This window comes from Nomascus leucogenys, chromosome 11 (genome assembly GCF_006542625.1).
Source record: "Nomascus leucogenys isolate Asia chromosome 11, Asia_NLE_v1, whole genome shotgun sequence".
Classification (NCBI taxonomy): domain Eukaryota; kingdom Metazoa; phylum Chordata; class Mammalia; order Primates; family Hylobatidae; genus Nomascus; species Nomascus leucogenys.
Window position 1 is genome coordinate 48,494,293 of NC_044391.1, and position 19,456 is coordinate 48,513,748.

The window sequence follows — 19,456 nt, forward strand, 5'->3', positions numbered from 1 at the left end:
GAAAGGCCCGCCCTCTCAGGCCTGGACCAGACCTTGCCTGATTTGTTTATTCTATGCTTCCCCACAGTCCAGCTCAACCTGTCACAGACTGATGTCCCCAGGGCACAATAGGAAGAGGTTGGGTTAGGGGTCAAGATAGGCTCATTCTGAATCCCAGCTGTGCCACTTCCTGGCTGTGGAGCTTCGGGTAAGTTGCTTAGCTCAGGCAGTAAATGAGGTAGGATTAACCATCATGCAGGTAGCCTCATTGTGTCCTTAATATTTACATTTTATCCTTAAGCCATATGAAAATGTCTTCCCTTAGAGGAGAGAGGAAATGCCTTTCCTTGAAGGTGGGGCAAGAAAATACTCATTGAATCCTCCCTTTCCCCACTGCTCAGCCCCTGAGAGTGTGTGATAAGCCCCCGAGGCCAATTTGACCTCAGATCAGCAAGGATGCCCACCTCCTTGCACAAGCCCCAGGACAACAATTGTCAAACTTTGTACAACAGTCTACTTAAAGACAAACCTTAGGAAATGCTGTAATATGTGAAATAAGTAAACATAGGCTTTTGTTTATAAAAATATGCTAAAGTTGAAATTCATAGTAAACCTGATAGGACCAGCGAAGCCCTTTTTATTAATACAGAAATTTGAAATTGAGGAAATAGATGACTGATATGATCTTTTTGTTAGAACTTTCAGATAAGTAATTGCAAATAGTAATTAAAAAAAATCTCCTTCCAATCAATGATATGGTCAATTGAAAAGATAGATGGCTTAATATGCTAAAGCTGCCCAAAATATGTCAACTGGCATTTATTTGATCACATGTACAGATGGGAATGAACTTTTAAATTATTGCATTTTTAAAAATGTATACATTTTAAAAATAAAGAAAATGTTAAAATGTCTGAAACACCTCCATAGAGTTCCAGAGTTTGGCAGAAGCGTGCTTTGAAACACGCTCGCTTACATCTTGTGGCACTCAAATCTCAATTTGCTTTCCATTTCCTATTTGGTTGTGGCATGTGTGTGTTGGCTTATGGAAATTGATACCATTTTTAGTACTAAAAGCTATTTGATGTAAGAACTGGTGAAATTTGAATAAGGTCAGGAGTCTGGGTGAGAGTATTGTATCAATGTCATTTTCTCAGTTTGATATTGTACTGTCTTATATAAGATGTTACTGTTTGGGGAATTGGTCAAAAGCTACATGGGACACTACTATTTTTGCAATTTACTCTGAGCCTATTAATTATTGTAGCATGGAAAGGTTTTTAAAAAGTCATTTGAAAATAATGATTTTTAAGTGTTAGGCTGTTTAACTCAATCAATAGAGCAGTGTACACACCACACTTATAGAGCGAATTTTTATTTAGCTTACCTTAAAAAGAAAAAACAAACACCTTTTCTTTCCTTACTACTGAGTTCCATAAACTCCACACTCACTCTGTCAGGACTGTGACACTATTGAAGCTTTAGAAAGGAAACACAGCCAGTGGCAGATCAAGGGGAACTCTTTAAGGAAATCTGTTTTAGCTGCTGCTTAATTACTTAAGAAGAAAGCGGTGTGGAAACCCAAGAGTTGAGTCTATAGTCACTTGATAGAGAAAAAGGTGCGTGAATGATGCAGCATGTTTTCCTGAAGCATTTCTGTGCTTAAAACATGTAGTAATTCGAGCAAAGCAGTGTCAACATGCCTTATTATGTGTCTTGGTGTCCAAATCAGAGTGCCTATAGCCCAGTGTGATGAGTAGTATTCTATATGAAAAAAAGACAAAGAGTTAAAAATAGTTTTAAAAGAGTAAACCTTTGATCCATTTGCTTGCCTTTGTGTAAAGCAAACATGGGTATGGCAGTAGTGAAACATCGTTCTCTGTTCTCTTGGATTTTTACAACACGCTGTAAATTACTGCCATGTACCTTGATAAGATTGATGGTGGTTTCGCTGTTTATCACTTGGAGAAGTGAAACAGAATTCCCTGAGCTAGATTATCTGTCTTCATTGTAATTGCCGAAACATTCGAGTTCCTTAACCTGAAAGAGTGATTGCCTCATGTGTTTTGACTAAAATGGATTAGTGTAGTTGATCACATCTATCAGACACTTGTGGGTGAACAAGTCTCAAAACAACTTCTTTGGTAACTATTTTAATGGGTGCTAACATAATGCCATTAAAAAATTTTTCATTTATTTGGGAACATAAAATACCAAGACCATAATGTTCTTTGCATTAAGAGGGCTGTAGTTCTGGGCCAGTTGTAGAGACTGTCTTGGCTGACCCTTGACAAGGGACTGTGCCCTCAGCTTTATCCGTCTGTCTGACCAGCTTTTCCGGCCTCTTCTCCAGGGTTATCAATGCCGGGAAGAGCACACACAATGAAGACCAAGCCAGCTGTGAGGTGCTCACTGTGAAGAAGAAGCCAGGGGCCATGACCTCAACCCCAAACAGGAACTCATCCAAGAGACGGTCCTCCCTTCCCAATGGGGAAGGGCTGCAGCTGAAGGAGAACTCGGTAAGACCCTTCTTGATCCTTGGTTTTCAGGTGAGAAGAACGGCACACACTTTGGTCCCACTGGAAGACATTAGGGCTTCACCTAAGTCTGGAAAGGAAGTGAGAAAGCAGTGTCCCCAGAGTTAGTGGGATGGCAGGCCTATCGTCATGGCATCACACATACCAAGCTGAAGGCGACACATGTATGACCAGCTGTGGTTAGGTTTTTAACACAAAGTAAATGAAACACCCACATCATATGTATCTAACTCTTGTTGCAGTAATTGATACACACACACCACACACACACACACACACACACACACAATGTTTGATGGTTTCAAAGGAGCCACTTCTAGGTCTTTGTAAGGAAATAGTCCGAAAGCCTCTCATGAGGAGTGGAAGTAACTGGCTGTTGCTTTGAGCCCTGCCGTGACTCTGCCCCTTTCTCCTCCTTGCCTGCCCATGATAGTTGTCCATTTGCAGCCCGTGCCTGATGTTCTTCCAAATAAATATATTTCAATCGGCCCAAAACTCTTGCAGCCCATGGGGTGGCCTTGCAGACTGAACACTGTTGAAAAACCACAAAATATTTCTCCTGTCTCCAGTTTCTGGGGAATAAAGCAGTCATATCCTCAGAAAGCTCTGAAGAAGCTCTCAGCAAAGGATGGGGAGTCATCGACACTGTCTGCCAGCAGATGATGTGCTTTATAGAGAGAGATGTTTCCTGGGAAAATCAGGAGACACAGAATGGACTGACCCAAATGTGACTATTCATTCTGATCATCTTGAGGATATTTTTGTGTAAAAATTTTCATAGGATTTTAAAAGATCTAGGAATCTTTTCTTAGTTTTAGAAATAGTGTCTCGTTGCAGCTGGGCGTGGTGGCTCACGCCTGTAATCCCAGCACTTTGGGAGGCCAAGGTGGGCAGATGACGAGGTCAGGAGATGGAGACCATCCTGGCTAACACAGTGACACCCCGTCTCTACTAAAAATACAAAAAATTAGCCGGGCATGGTGGCGGGCGCCTGTAGTCCCAGCTACTCAGAAGGCTGAGGCAGGAGAATGGCGTGAACCCAGGAGGCAGAGTTTGCAGTGAGCTGAGATCGCGCCACTGTACTCCAGCCTGGGAGACAGAGCGAGACTCTGTCTCAAAAAAAATTAAATAAATAAATAAATAAATAAATAAAATAGAAAGGAATAACAGCAGTAACTACCAAATGGTAGAAGGAGGCTGATTGGAAATATGAACTCCAATAGTCCGTGGAAAATGTTGAGCACGTGTCTTAATAAATCTGTAATAAGCATTAGTGATTATTATCCTGAGGTCAGTCCCACTTCGTTTTTCTCTATGAGTGAACTTTGTATGTTTCTTCGCTTGTGAATTGGAGATTACACAATTCCTTTCCTACCTACTCGACAGGATTGTTTTGAGGATTGTTATTATGGGAAAGGGCTCGGAAAGTGTGAGGTGTTCATGATCATTGAATACGGGCGCCAGTGACTTACTGTTGCTCTTTCCACTGATATTTTCCCCCTGCCCCTGGGATATAAAGTGATCTCTGTAAAAATCAGTCAGTGTTAACATATGTGGCCCGAGGCCAGTTGGTGATGGCATTTTTCCTTTTTCCGAAGTTCCTTCTAGAAATGGAGCTGGGGTGACTTTTTAACTTCTTGTCCTTAAGAACAGTGAAACTGGTGCATAAGCACTTTGGGATGGAGCTGTGGCCCCCCCTGTGGTGGTTCCCAGTATTTGTGGGGTCCGTCCTCCAAGAGCAAGGGGCCAGCAGAGTGGAGACACCCTGGTGCCCCAGTCCTGCTCTGACCACGGCAGCTTCACTTCTATCTGCTTTACCTATTAGGCTTCTTACTGAGTTTAAGACAAGAGTTGAGCTTCTTTTTCTTTTTTTCAATTGTGGTAAAATATACATAACATAAAATTTACCAATTTTAGGCATATAATTCAGTGGCATTATGTATATTCACATGTTTGTACAACCATCACCTTCATCATCTCCAGAACCTTTTCAGGTTCTCAGACTGAAACTCTGTATTCATTAAACACTAACTCTCCATTCTTTCCTCCCTTGGTGCCCACCATTCTATTTCCTGTCTCTCTGAGTCAACCACTGCAGGTACCTCACATAAGTAGAATCATATACTATTTGTCCTTTTATGCCTGGCTTATTTCACTTAGCATAATGTTCTCAAGGTTTTACCCATGTTGTAATGTGAGCCAGAATTTTTTACCTTTCACCTATTCTGAATAATGCTGTCATGAACATAGGTGAACAAATATCTCTTTGAGCCCCTGCTTTCAATTCTTTTGGCTATATATGTAGAGGAGCATTTGATGAATCGTGATAATTCTGTTTAATTTTTTGAGGGATTACCACAGTTTTTCACAGTGGCTGCTCCATTTTACATTCCTACCAACAATGGAGAGGGCTTCCTATTTCTCCACGTCTTCACCAGCACTTGTTTTCTGTTTTTTTTTTTTTTTATAGTAATCATTCTAATGGGTGTGAGGTAGTATTTCACTGTACTTTTGGTTTGCATTTCCCTAATGATTAGTGATGTTGAGCATTTTTTCATTGTGTGTTGGACCTTTGTGTATGTTCTTCAGAGAAATGCCTATTCAAGTCCTTTGCCCATTTTAAAAATTGGATTGTCTGTTTTGTTGTTTTTGTTTGTGCTGCTTTTTAAAAACTTGAAAACCATTACCTAGTGTGGAAGATCAATCACTGAGCACCTGCTATGTACTGAGAACTGGATGCTGGAGATTTGGCAGGGAATGAAATAGAGAAAATCCCTACTTAGAGGGAGCTTCCATTCGTAGAGGGAGACAAATATAGTGTGCCAGATGACAGACGCTATGGAGATACAAAACCAAGTGGGGAACCCAGAATATAGGAAGTCTGAGGGTGCCAGGGGTAGTTAAAGAAGGCATCACTGAGAAGGTGACATTTGGGCAAAGATCTGAAATTGCAGCTATTTGAAGGAAGAGCATTTATCGTTCTGGGCAACTGAAAGACCCCAAGGCGGGAACCGGCCCTATGTTCTCAAGGTTTAGGAAGGAGGTCTGTGTGGTTGGAGCAGAAATATTGGAAAGCCTGGATTGCAGGAAATGTTGTCAGAAAAGTCATAGGAGTGGAGTGAGCCAGTCGGGAAGGATGTTGAAGGTCACTGTCAAGACTTTGGCTTCCACTTCTGTAATTTACTAGCAGAGGACACTGGACACACTGGTTAAAAGAGGCCAGTGATTTTTCCCATCTAGTAGACATTCCCTTAACAGTAAAACTCAAATATGGTAGCACTTAGGAAAGGATGGTGAGAGTACAGGGCTCAGGGCAAGAAAACATCTGCAGAGACAAGTAAAGCGGATTGTACCCACCCTTCCTGTTCCTTCACCCACTGAATATATTGAACTCTGAGTCTGCATGCTGAGCTTTGGGATAAGGAGATAAAACACAAGATAGTTCCCATCCTCCTAGTGCTGAGTCGAGCGAGGAGAGTCACTGGCAGTGGTACTACAATGGAGTGAGTTTTCAGAGGCAGATGAAAAGCCCAGTTTGTAGGGAAGTCTGACTCAGATTGGTCAGTGATGATTTGGAGAACAACCAAGGAGAAGGGGATGGGTAAGGTTAGGAAAGCCTTCCTTGAGAAATTGACATTTGAGCTGGGATCTTGGAAAGTGAATAGGAGTGAAGCAAGCAAACAAAAGAAATGGGGGTTTCTTATAGAAGGAACATGTATAGGCAAAGACAGGTTGGCATGAGAGCACATGAGGCATGTCTTCCAGTGTTTTGGAAAATATGTGGTCTCTTGGAGGGTTGGCAAGACAGGAAGAGTAAGCAGGCATCACAAAGGTCATCACACACCATAATAAGCTGGGATTTTTACCAAAGTATTTTAGACAAGGGCAAGATGACTCAAGACAGTGATGGCACTGGGAAGGCTGACTTGGGAAGGCCAGGAACCCAAACCTAGAGGCTAGGATGCTAGTTAGGCTCGTGCAGAAATATGGGTGAGAAATGATAACGGCTTAAAATAAGGCACTGATCAGTGCAAGGGACAGGCTCAGAAGAGATTAAATGAGAGATACAGTTAAGGTGAGCAGATGACCAACTGCTTGGAACAGGGAGAAGATGAAGATACCAGGCTCAGCCACTAGGTGCTGGTCATTGAAAAGTGGACCATTGGGTGGTAAGGGGATGGACAGAGATGATGACTTGCGTTTTGAGTATACTGATTCTGATTCTACCTTTCCAGGTGAAAGTGTTTTGTAGGAAATTAGAAATAAGGGTTTGGAGCTCATGCACAAGCCTAAGGAGGCTTAGATTTAAGGAGTTACAAGATTGAAAATTATAGCTGAAGCCATAGAAGTGGCTTGGGTGACACAGAAGGTATAAAAGTGTGTAATGGAAACATGATGACAGTGGGGTTCTAGAAGCTCCAAGAAGAGAGGGGTACTGTGAAGAGGGAAGGTATCTATGGCATGGGCCACACAGTGATAAGAAAGATAAGGATGGGAAAAGTGGACATATAATGTAATAAGTAAAAAATGGAACAACAGGATAAATAATGGCATCATGGTTTTATCTGCAAACAGAGTTGACAGGCATGAAGGATGGCAAACCAAAGATGCATGAAGTCCCTCTGGAATACATATGTTTAATTTCTCCCTCCTTTCTTGACCTCTTTTGTCTCCTGTAAATTTAGTAAAGTCAAAATATGTGTTTTCAAAAGATTTCTTTCATGTATAATGTAGCTTCACCTTCCTTGGAGATTAAAGAAAACCTAAAATTTTTATTAAAATAACATGAAATTTACAATGAAAACATTATTATAGGAATTTTTTATTTGTTAGAAACATCAGTGATGTACAGAGGATTTCAATAGAAGTGTGGCTTTATATTTCATGACCTTTCTTATCTTGAGTAGCCATATGGTAGCTGGGAAGCAACGAGATGACCTTTTCTTTTTCTGAGATGAAGTCTCACTCTGTCGCCCAGGCTGGAGGGCAGTGGCATAATCTCAGCTCACTGCAACCTTTGCCTCCCAGGTTCAAGCTCTTCTCTTGTCTCAGCTTCCTGAATAGCTGGGATTACCGGCAAGCACCACCATACCCGGCTAATTTTTGTATTTTTAGTAGAGATGGGGTTTCGCCATGTTGGCCAGGCTGGTCTTGAACTTCTGACCTCAGGTGATCTGCCCACCTCAGGCTCCTGAAGTGTTGGGATTACAGACGAGAGCCGCTGCACCCAGCGAGATGACCTTTTCTACTACAGATAATTATGAATTGGTATAAAGATTTTAAGACAACTCTTACCCATCCCAAATGCCAATTCATAAAGAATTATTTTATCCTGTTAATACACATAATCTTTCAGCCTCCCATTTTAAAGCAAAGCTTAAAAACTTTTTTTTTGGTAGAGAAAATAAATAACTGTTTTCTTCCTCTCCCAGCTTCCATGAGGCATTTACTGAAGGAATGTCATTTCCTGTGTTTGAGCTCTTTTTTTTTTTTTTGATTATAATGTAATTGGTGGTAATTTGGCATTTTATTTTTTTTATTATACTTTAAGTTCTAGGGTACATGTGCACAACATGCAGGTTTGTTACATATGTATACATGTGCCATGTTGGTGTGCTGCACCCATTAACTCGTCATTTTCATTAGGTATTTCTCCTAATGCTATCCCTCCCCTGCCCCCCACTCCGTGACAGGCCCCAGTGTATAATGTTCCCCTTCCTGTGTCCAAGTGTTCTTATTGTTCAACTCCCACCTATGAGTGAGAACACGTGATGTTTGATTTTCTCTCCTTGTGATAGTTTGCTCAGAATGATGGTTTCCAGCTTCATCCATGTCCCTGCATAGGACATGAACTCATCTGTTTTTATAGCTGCATAGTATTCTATGGTATATATGTGCCACATTTGCTTAATCCAGTCTATCACTGATGGACATTTGGGTTGTTTCCAAGTTTTTGCTATTGTGAATAGTACTGCAATAAACAAATGTGTGCATGTGTCTTCATAGTAGCATGATTTATAATCCTTTGGGTATATACCCAGTAATAGGATGGCTGGGTCAAATGATATTTCTAGTTCTAGATCATTGAGGAATCGCCACACTGTCTTCCACAATGGTTGAACTAGTTTACACTCCCAACAGTGTAAAAGCGTTCCTATTTCTCCACAACCTCTCCAGCATCTGTTGTTTCTTGACTTTTTAATCGCCACTCTAACTGTTGTGAGATGGGTTTCTCATTGTGGTTCTGATTTGCATTTCTCTGATGGCCAGTGATGATGAGGATTTTTTTCATGTGTGTGTTGGCTGCATAAATGTCTTCTTTTAAGAAGTGTCTGTTCATATCCTTTGCCCACTTTTTGATGTTTTTTTCCCTTGTAAATTTGTTTCTTTGTAGATTCTGGACATTAGCCCTTTGTCAGATGGGTAGATTGCAAAAATTTCTCCCATTCTGTAGGTTGCCTGATGGTAGTTTCTTTTGCTGTGCAGAAGCTCTTCAGTTTAATTAGATTCCATTTGTCTATTTTGGCTTTTGTTGCGATTGCTTTTGGTGTTTTAGTCATGAAGTCCTTGCCCATGCCTAGGTCCTGAATGGTATTGCCTAGGTTTTCTTCTAGGCTTTTTATGATTTTAGGTCTAACATTTAAGTCTTTAATCCATCTTGAATTAATTTTTGTATAAGGTTTAAGGAATGGATCCAGTTTCAGCTTTCTACATATGGCTAGCCAGTTTTCCCAGCACCATTTATTAAATAGGGAATCCTTTCCCCATTTCTTGTTTTTGTCAGGTTTGTCAAAGATCAGATAGTTGTAGATGTGTGATGTTATTTCTGAGGGCTCTGTTCTGTTCCATTGATCTGTATCTCTGTTTTGGTACCAGTACCATGCTGTTTTGGTTACTGTAGCCTTGTAGTATAGTTTGAAGTCAGGTAGCGTGATGCCTCCAGCTTTGTTCTTTTGGCTTAGGATTGTCTTGGCAGTGTGGGCTCTTTTTTGGTTCCATATGAACTCTAAAGTAGTTTTTTCCAATTCTGTAAAGACAGTCATTGGTAGCTTGATGGGGATGGCATTGAATCTATAAATTACTTTGGGCAGTGTGGCCATTTTCACGATATTGATTCTTCCTATCCATGAGCATAGAATGTTCCTCCATTTGTGTGTGTCCTCTTATATTTCATTGAGCAGTGGTTTGTAGTTTTCCTTAAAGAAGCCCTTCACATCCCTTGTAAGTTGGATTCCTAGGTATTTTATTCTCTTTGTAGCAATTGTGAATGGGAGTCCACTCATGATTTGGTTCTCTGTCTGTTATTGGTGTATAGGAATACTTATGATTTTTGCACGTTGATTTCATATCCTGAGACTTTGCTGAAGTTGCTTATGAGCTTAAGGAGATTTTGGGCTGAGACGATGGGGTTTTCTAAATATACAATCATGTCATCTGCAAACAGGGACAGTTTGACTTCCTCATTTCCTAATTGAATTCCCTTTATTTCTTTCTCTTGCCTGATTGCCCTGGCCAGAACTTCCAACACTGTGTTGAAATAAGAGTGGGGAGAGAGGGCATCCCTGTCTTGTGCCAGTTTTCAAAGAGAATGCTTCCTGTTTTTGCTCATTCAGTATGATATTGGCTGTGGGTTTGTCATAAATAGCTCCTATTATTTTGAGATACATGCCATCAATACCTAGTTTATTGAGAGTTTTTAGCATGAAGGGCTGCTGAATTTTGTCAAAGGCCTTTTCTGCATCTATTGAGATAATCGTGTGGTTTTTGTCATTGGTTCTGTTTATGTGATGGATTACGTTTATTGATTTGCATATGTTGAACAAGCCTTGCATGCCAGGGATGAAGCCCACTTGATCATGGTGGATAAGCTTTATGATGAGCTGCTGGGTTTGGTTTGCCAGTATTTTATTGAGGATTTTTGCATCAATGTTCATCAAGGATATTGGTCTAAAATTCTCTTTTTTGGTTGTGTCTCTGCCAGGCTTTGGTAACAGGATGATGCTGGCCTCATAAAATGAGTTAGGGAGGATTCCCTCTTTTTCTATTGATTGGAATAGTTTCAGAAGGAATGGTACCTCTGGTAGAATTTGGCTGTGAATCCATCTGGTTCTTGACTTTTTTTGGTTGGTAGGCTATTAATTATTGCCTCAATTTCAGAGGCTGTTATTGGTCTATTCAGAGATTCAACTTCTTCCTGGTTTAGTCTTGGGAGGGTGTATATGTCCAGGAATTTATCCATTTCTTCTAGATTTTCTAGTTTATTTGCATAGAAGTGTTTATAGTATTCTCTGATGGTAGTTTGTATTTCTGTGGGATTGGTGGTGATACCCCCTTTATCATTTTTTATTGCATCTCTTTGATTCTTCTCTCTTTTCTTCTTTATTAGTCTTGCTAGCAGTCTATCAATTCTGTTGATCTTTTCAAAAAATCAGCTCCTGAATTCATTGATTTTTTTTGAAGGGTTTTTTGTGTGTCTCCTTCAGTTCTGCTCTGATCTTAGTTATTTCTTGCCTTCTGCTAGCTTTTGAATGTGTTTGCTCTTGCTTCTCTAGTTCTTTTAATTGTGATGTTAGGGTGTCAATTTTAGATCTTTTCTGCTTTCTCTTGTGGGCATTTAGTGCTATAAATTTCCCTCTACACACTGCTTTAAATGTGTCCCAGAGATTCTGGTATGTTGTGTCCTTGTTCTCATTGGTTTCAAAGAACATCTTTGTTTCTGCCTTCATTTTGTTATGTACCCAGTAGTCATTCAGGAGCAGGTTGTTCAGTTTCCATGTAGTTGTGGGATTTTGAGTGAGTTTCTTAATCCTGAGTTCTAATTTGATTGCATTGTGGTCTGAGAGACAGTTTGGTGTGATTTCTGTTCTTTTACATTTGTTAAGGAGAGCTTTACTTCCAACTATTTTGGAGTAAGTGCTATGTGGTGCTGAGAAGAATGTATAGTCTGTTGACTTGGGGTGGAGGGTTCTGTAGATGTCTATTAGGTCCGCTTGGTGCAGAGCTGAGTTCAAGTCCTGGATATCTTTGTTAACCTTCTGTCTCGTTGATCTAATATTGACAGTGGGGTGTTAAAGTCTCCCATTATTATTGTGTGGGAGTCAAAGTCTGTTTATAGGTCCCTAAGGACTTGCTTTATGAATCTGGGTGCTCCTGTATTGGGTGCATATATATTTAGGATAGTTAGCTCTTCTTGTTGAATCGATCCCTTTACTATTATGTAATGGCCTTTTTTGTCTCTTTTGATCTTCTTTGGTTTAAAGTCTGTTTTATCAGAGACTAGGATTGCAACCCTGCTTTTTTTTGCTTTCCATTTGCTTGGTAGATCTTCCTGCATCCCTTTATTTTGAGCCTATGTGTGTCTCTGCACATGAGATGGGTCTCCTGAATACAGCATACTGATGGGTCTTGACTCTTTATCCAATTTGCCAGTCTGTGTCTTTTAATTGGGTCATTTAGCCCATTCACATTGAAGGTTAATATTGTTATGTGTGAATTTGATCCTGTCATTATGATGTTAGCTGGTTATTTTGCCCATTAGTTGATGCAGTTTCTGCTAGCCTCTATGGTCTTTACAGTTTGGCATGTTTTTGCAGTGGCTGGTACCGGTTGTTCCTTTCCATGTTTAGTGCTTCCTTCAGGAGCTCTTGTAAGGCAGGCCTGGTGGTGACAAAATCTCTCAGCATTTGCTTGTCTGTAAAGGATTTTATTTCTCCTTCACTTATGAAGCTTAGTTTGGCTGGATATGAAATTCTGAGCTGAAAATTCTTTTCTTTAAGATTGTTGAATATTGGCCCCCACTCTCTTCTGGCTTGTAGAGTTTCTGCCGAGAAATCCACTGTTAGTCTGATGGGCTTCCCTTTGCAGGCAACCCGACCTTTCTCTCTGGCTGCCCTTAACATTTTTTCCTTCATTTCAGCCTTGGTGAATCTCACAGTTATGTGTCTTGGGGTTGCTCTTCTTGAGGAGTATCTTTGTGGCGGTTTCTGTATTTTCCTGAATTTGAATGTTGGCCTGCCTTGCTTGGCTGGGGAATTTCTCCTGGATCATATCCTGCAGAGTGTTTTCCAACTTGGTTCCATTCTCCCTGTCACTTTCAGGTACACCAGTCAAATGTAGATTTGGTCTTTTCACATAGTCCCATATTTCTTGGAGGCTTTGTTCATTTCTTTTTACTTTTTTATCTCTAAACTTCTCTTCTTGCTTTGTTTCATTAATTTGATCTTCAATCACTGATACCCTTTCTTCCACTTGATCGAATTGGCTATTGAAGCTTGTGCATGTGTCACGTAGTTCTCTTGCCATGGTTTTCAGCTCCATCAGGTCATGTAAGGCCTTCTCTACACTGTTTATTCTAGTTAGCCATTCATCTAATCTTTTTTCAAGGTTTTTAGCTTCTTTGCGATGGGTTCGAACATCCTCCTTTAGCTCAGAGAAGTTTGTTATTACTGACCTTCTGAAGCCTACTTCTGTCAGCTCATCAAAGTCATTCTCCATCCAGCTTTGTTCTGTTGTTGGAGAGGAGCTGTGATCCTTTGGAGGAGAAGAGGTGCTCTGGTTTCTCCCCGTCTTTGTGGTTTTATCTACCTTTGGTCTTTGATGCTAGTGACCTACAGATGGGGTGTCGGTGTGGATGTCCTTTTTGTTGATGTTGATGCTATTCCTTTCTGTTTGTTAGTTTTCCTTCTAAGAGTCAGGTTCCTCAGCTGCAGGTCTGTTGGAGTTTCCTGGAGTTCCACTCCAGATCCTATTTGCCTGGGTATCACCAGCAGAGGCTGCAGAACCGCAAATATTGAAGAACGGCAAATGTTGCTGCCTGATCGTTCCTCTGGAAGCTTCGTCTCAGAGGGGCACCCGGCTGTATGAGGTGTCAGTCGGCCCCTACTGGGAGGTGCCTCACAGTTAGGCTACTCGGGGGCCAAGGACCCACTTGAGGAGGCAGTCTGTCCATTCTCAGATCTCAAACTCCGTGCTGGGAGAACCACTACTCTCTTTGTAGACAGGGACACTTAAGTCTGCAGAAGTTTCTGCTGCCTTTTGTTCAGCTGTGCCCTGCCATCAGAGGGTGGGGTCTACAGAGGCAGCAAGCCTTGCAGAGCTGCGGTGGGCTCTGCCCAGTTCGAGCTTCCCCAGCCGTTTTGTTTACCTACTCAAGCCTCAGCAACAGTGGACGTCCTGCCCCCTGCCAGGCTGCTGCCTCGCCAGTCGATCTCAGACTGCTGCGCTAGCAGTCAGCAAGGCTCCATGGGTGTGGGACCCACTAAGCTAGGCGCTGGATATAATCTCCTGGTGTGCCATTTGCTAAGGCCATTGGAAAAGCGCAGTATTTGGGTGGGAGTGTCCCGATTTTCCAGGTATAGCCTGTCGTGGATTCCCCTGGCTAGGAAAGGGAATTCCCGAACCCCTTGTGCTTCCCAGGTGAGGTGGTGCCCCACCCTGCTTCAGCTAGCCCTCTGTGGGCTGCACCCACTGTCCAGCCAGTCCCAATGAGATGAACTTAGGTACCTCAGCTCGAAATGCAGAAATCACTGTTTTCTGCATCGATCACACTGGGAGCTGCAGACCAGAGCTGCTTCCAATCGGCCATGTTGGAACGGACTCATGTTTGGGCTCTTGACAGTGGCACCTGACTTATAAGAAAGAAAATACAAATTAATTTCAGATTCCATCTGCATATAAGTAAAAAGTCAGGAGCTAAAGAAGCAATGTTTGAAAGAAGTAAAACAACAACAACAACAAAAAAAACAAAAGGCACACAAATTTAAATGTTTTAAGGTGTTCTGCACTGTAGTATTTTAGCCTGAAGAAATGTAAGGGGATGTGGTTGAATTTTTCTAGGCTCCATCTCCAACACTCTCTAATGGATCTAGGTTTTGTTTTGTTTTTTAATTAAGAGTTTAGTGATATAACTTGTAATTCAGAAACAATAAACATTTCTCCTTCGGGGTTAAGAAAGCAATGTTTTGGCCAGGTGCGGTGGCTCACGCCTGTAATCCCAGCACTTTGGGAGGCCAAGGCAGGCGAATTCCCTGAGCTCAGGAGTTTGCGACTAGCCTGGGCAACACAGTGAAACCCCGTCTCTACTGAAATACAAAAAATTAGCTGGGCTTGGCTTGAATCCGGAAGGTGGAGAGGTTGCAGTGAACCAAGATCATGCCACTGCACTCCAGCCTGGGCAACCGATGACACTCCGTCTCAAAAAAAAAAAAAAAAGAAAGCAACATTTTGAGATATGTGATGAAGTGGGTATGTAGTACAGTAGAGAAGGACATTCTCAATGACAAATGAAGGTGGAACTTTTCTTGTGCTTGGATCATTTTGGGATAGCTTAATGTGAACAGCTGTAAGCCCACAGTCTGGCAGATAGCAAATAGACACTCTGTGGCAATGTGCAAGCCTCTTAACATGCCTACCTCTGAGTACTGATTTGGGAACATAGGATGGGTGGCCAGGAAAGAAGGAAATCTACAATTCTGGCACTTCCAAAATACACTTTCATGAGACTGTCTATTAGGAAAACTGCTGTAAGCTTGTTGAGGACAATACCTATACCCAGCGGCCTCCTGATTCCCATGGAAGGCTTTTTAATTAACCAGCTCAAGATTTGTGGACATGAATCACCATTGCTAGGTTTTCTTTCCTTTGATTTGGAAGGTTATAAAGAGTCTTTATTTATCATACTGATTGCCATCCTCAGGCGAAAACACAGCTTCTCCAAGAGGTTTTGCTTTTCAGTTCCCAAATATTTAGTCATTCCAGGAATGAAATAAGAGGAGGAGGGTACCAGGTGACTTCTCTGTGGAAGGAGAAAGAGATCACTCTGAAAGGCGTGTCATAACCTGGTATTAAGATAAGAAGTGCATGTACTTACATAAGATGCGTGGGTGGGAAATATTTAGGGTATTGTGGCCATAACCAGGACATTTTTTTGCCCACATCTGACTCCCTATTTGGAACAGATTGTTTTTGGCTTGAGACTAGACTTCTGAACACATGCATTCCAAGTCTACTTCCTTAGGAGCACCCTTGTGTTGTTTAATTTAGCCAAAACACATCAAAGTGTGTGGTTTCAGTATCTGCTAGTTCAGTGTCTAATTACAATAACAGGAGATGGCTGTGTCAGCATCTCGGCCAAGACCATCAGCAGGGGAGAGGAAAGCTGATTATCTTTCTCAGCAGAGGACGGGGCAGCACTGTGGGAACTCCAGGCAAATAGGATCAAAATGGGGCAGGGAGAGGAAAAAGGAACATGAGAAAGGGACTATTTCAACTTTCTGAACTGAGGTTTTGCCATTCTTTTTATCTGTTTTTTGTAAAAAGTACTCTTTCACCCCCAAAACATGGAATGAAGGTTGCTTCTGGTTCTACAACAGCAGCCCTTTGGAATATTTGGCCCTCATCAGGCAGTTGGCTCCCTGCAATGTCAGCTATAAAAATGCAATGGGAGCAGCCTTTTATGCATCTCATTTTATTATGCTAAAATTTTGTTCCTTGTTCTGCACATGTGAAGAAAATAAGAATTTTCTTTTCTTCTTAGATTTTTTTTTTTTTTTTTTGGAGACTGGGTCTCGCTCTGTTGCCCAGGCTGGAGTGCAGTGGCACAATCTTGGCTCTCTGCAAGCTCTGCCTCCCAGGTTCACGCCATTCTCCTGCCTCAGCCTCCTGGGTAGCTGGGACTACAGGCACCCGCCACCATGCCCGGCTAATTTTTTTGTATTTTTAGTAGAGACAGGGTTTCACCGTGTTATCCAGGATGGTCTGGATCTCCTGACCTTGTGATCCACCTGTCTCGGCCTCCCAAAGTGCTGGGATGATAGGCATGAACCACTGCGCCTGGCCAATTTTTTTGTTTGTTTGTTTGTTTGTTTTATATCAGTAATGCAGTGGTTTCCTTCAAAACTCTTTTAGTTCTAGGGACATAGAACTCTTGCCAGTGATTAAGATGGATGATTTTACAACCAGGAATTGAGGAGGCTGATGTCAGCTAGAATCCCTTTAAAGGCCCCTTCTTGGTGGGTGTTGGATTACTCTGAAGACCAGGTTTGACCAAGATGTACATAGTAGCTGAGAACACAACATGGTTTCGCTATAGTTTCCCACTGTGGCAAAATGTAAGGTGCAAGGAAAATAAATCATGTTGAGATGGAAATTTCTTCTTGCTTCACTTATACTCTGACTTCCCACAGCTTTAAGTGGGAAGTACATTGTCAAGGGCAATAAACTTTATTTTCTTCTAAAAAAAAAAAAACGATAAATAATATTCAGCATTCGTGTACCAGACACTGATTTTAGTGCCTTGCTGGTATTAATTCATTTAACCTCATATAGGCTGAGTATCCCTTATCCAAAATGCGTGAAACTAGAAGTGTTTCGGATTTCAGATTTTTTCAGATTTTTGATTATTTGCATATACATAATGAGATATCTTGGGAATGAGACCCAAGTTTAAACACAAAATTCATTACTGTTTTGTATGCATCTTATATACATAGCCTGAAGGTAGTTTTATTTTTCCTTGGGGTTGCTGAATAAACCAGATGTAGTGTGCCTGTGTTTCTACCATGACCCACTGAGATCAGGTGTAGAATTCTCCACTTGTGATGTCAGGTCCATGCTCAAAAGTTTTGGATTTCAGAGCATTTTCCAGACTTTTGGATTAGGAGTGCCCAAACTGTAATATGTGCATAAATATGTATTATTATTGCCTTTTTTTAACTGATGAGGAAGCTGAGGCACAGAGCTAGAAAGTGTAGATCTTGGTTCAACCCAGGCAGTCTGGCCTCAGCGTCTAGACTTACACCATGCTGCATCTGTATCCATTAGCAGTTGAGATATGGAGCAGGAAAATCTCTTTGGGAAAGTCAGACATCAAGGAAGAATAACTCCTAATGTTGACATGTATAATTTCAATAAAATTTGACACTAAATATTTTCTCATTTCCATTATGATTTCTCTTTTGATATGGGAGTTAGTTAGCAGTGTCCCCTGTCAACTCAGAAAGTGTAATAGCTCTTACTCAGATGAAAAACAGAGCTAAAATGAAATTACTGTCTTCTCTTTATAGTCTATTTTCTTGCTAAATTATAGAAAGACCATCATTTGCGTAAACCATGGGAAGAAAAAAGCCTTCTGATTGGAAAAGCATGAATACCTGCGTTTGAATCCTGTCTCTGCCCCTTACTAGATGTGTTATCTTGTGCAAGTCAGTTGGCTTCTCCATACCTCAATTTTCCCATCTATAAATTGGTCATAATAGGTGCTATTTCATAGGCTTATTAGAGCGAAGTGAGTTAAAATATGAAAAGTGCTTAGAATAGTGCATGGGGTAAGTGCTCGCTAAATATTATCTATTGTCGTTGTTTCTAATGGTGGATTGGCAACTGCACTTCAGTATTATTTCGTAGTACTTATGTTTTTTCCATAAACTAATTTAGGGAGAAGTTGTTGATGTATTAACTAATAGTTTAAGAATATTCCTGAGTTGATGCTAGAATAAATCACAATGCAATTTAGCAAAAACTGTTATAAACTTTGTACTTCCTTTTATAAATTAGTATTTTAAGACAGGTCTAAGTTGCCATTTAAAAACAAAAGCCAAACTTACTAAACCTATCCTGCACCTTACTGCCTCATTATGTTGGAGGAATTGAACCAAAGAAACCTGCAATTCATATTGTCATATCCTGAGAAGGAAGCAGCATATTCATTAAAGTATATGAAATTAAGCGATTTTTTTCCTCCACTGCAGAGCAGAGTATCTGAACAATTTAGTCAAAAAAAGAGGTATGGTAAAAAGCAAACTACGCTGTAGGGTCATGGCTCCATGTGGACAGCAATAGAACATGGGCCCTAGGAAGGTCTTTCATGAAGTCACTCAAATGTTCTCTCATCTCTACCTCCTCATTGGCTTATTCTTCTCCCTTTCACTGTGGTACTGTGAGGATCAGATGGAAAACTGGACATTGAAAGCCCTGTGGATGGAATGCCTATAGCAGATACTCTGGACTGTGCATTATCATCTTCACTGTGATTCCTGGAAAACTGGCCAGGAAGTTTACGGAAATCAAACCAAATAATCACACATATAGTGGGGAAACAGAAGAATATGGCAACTCTGTTTCCCCAAGGGGAAGTGATCAATCCCTTTTCTTTGGTAGTGGGAGAGACGGGGTAGAAAGTGCATTCTGTGCTCATACAGGGCATTCTGTAAAATCAACGATGAGATGTCACTCAAAGTGGGATTTCTACATTTATGATAGGCCTTTCCTGCTGTTGATATGGCCCCTCCACCGGTTGTATAAATACCTGAATAGTTAGGGTGGCAAAGGGAAGAATAATATTAAATAAGCTAAGGACTTGTGAATGCTACCAGGAGGATACCACTTTTTCCCTTCAGACAACTATTTCTAAATTAACAGTCTCCAAATCGTAAGTTAAAAACAATTTTTTTGGCAGTGTGTGGTGGCTCATGCCTGTAATTTCACAGCTTTGGGAGACCAAGGCAGGAGGGTCACTTGAGGCCAGGAGTTTGAGACCCAGCCTGGGCAACATAGCAAGACCCTCTCTACAAAAAATTTAAAAATTAGCCAGGTGTGGTGGTACATGTCTGCAGTCCTAGCTTCTTGCGGGGGAGGATAGCTTGAGGCCAGGAGTTCAACACTAGCCTGGGCAAAATAAGGAGACCTCATCTCTACAAAAATAAAAATAAAAAATAGCCTGGTGTCGTGGTGCGCCCATGGTCCCATCTACTCAGGAGGCTGAGGTGGGAGGATGGCTTGAACCCAGGAGATTGAGGCTGCAGTGAACTATGATCATGCCACTGCACTCCAGCTTGGGTGACAAAGCAAGAACTTGTCTCTTAAAAAAAAATGCACCCCCAATGTGTTTGTTCATTTATTGACATATAACCTACTACTGTGTATCCGTAAAGTATATAATTATT

The 19,456-nt window shown here is 41.2% G+C and overlaps 1 protein-coding gene across 3 annotated transcripts in view; it reads left to right on the forward strand.

Moving 5' to 3' along the window:
* The window catches only part of PPM1H (protein phosphatase, Mg2+/Mn2+ dependent 1H), a 305,024-nt gene that overhangs the window by 101,541 nt on the left and 184,027 nt on the right, over positions 1-19,456 (forward strand). For all 3 annotated transcript variants that reach the window (XR_004032267.1, XM_030822307.1, XM_003252730.4), the window contains exon 2: positions 2,333-2,498. Coding sequence is in view for 2 of the 3 variants with exons in the window: in XM_030822307.1 (XP_030678167.1) it covers positions 2,333-2,498 (166 nt within the window). In the remaining variant the exon portion in view is untranslated. The remainder of the gene's footprint in view (positions 1-2,332; positions 2,499-19,456) is intronic.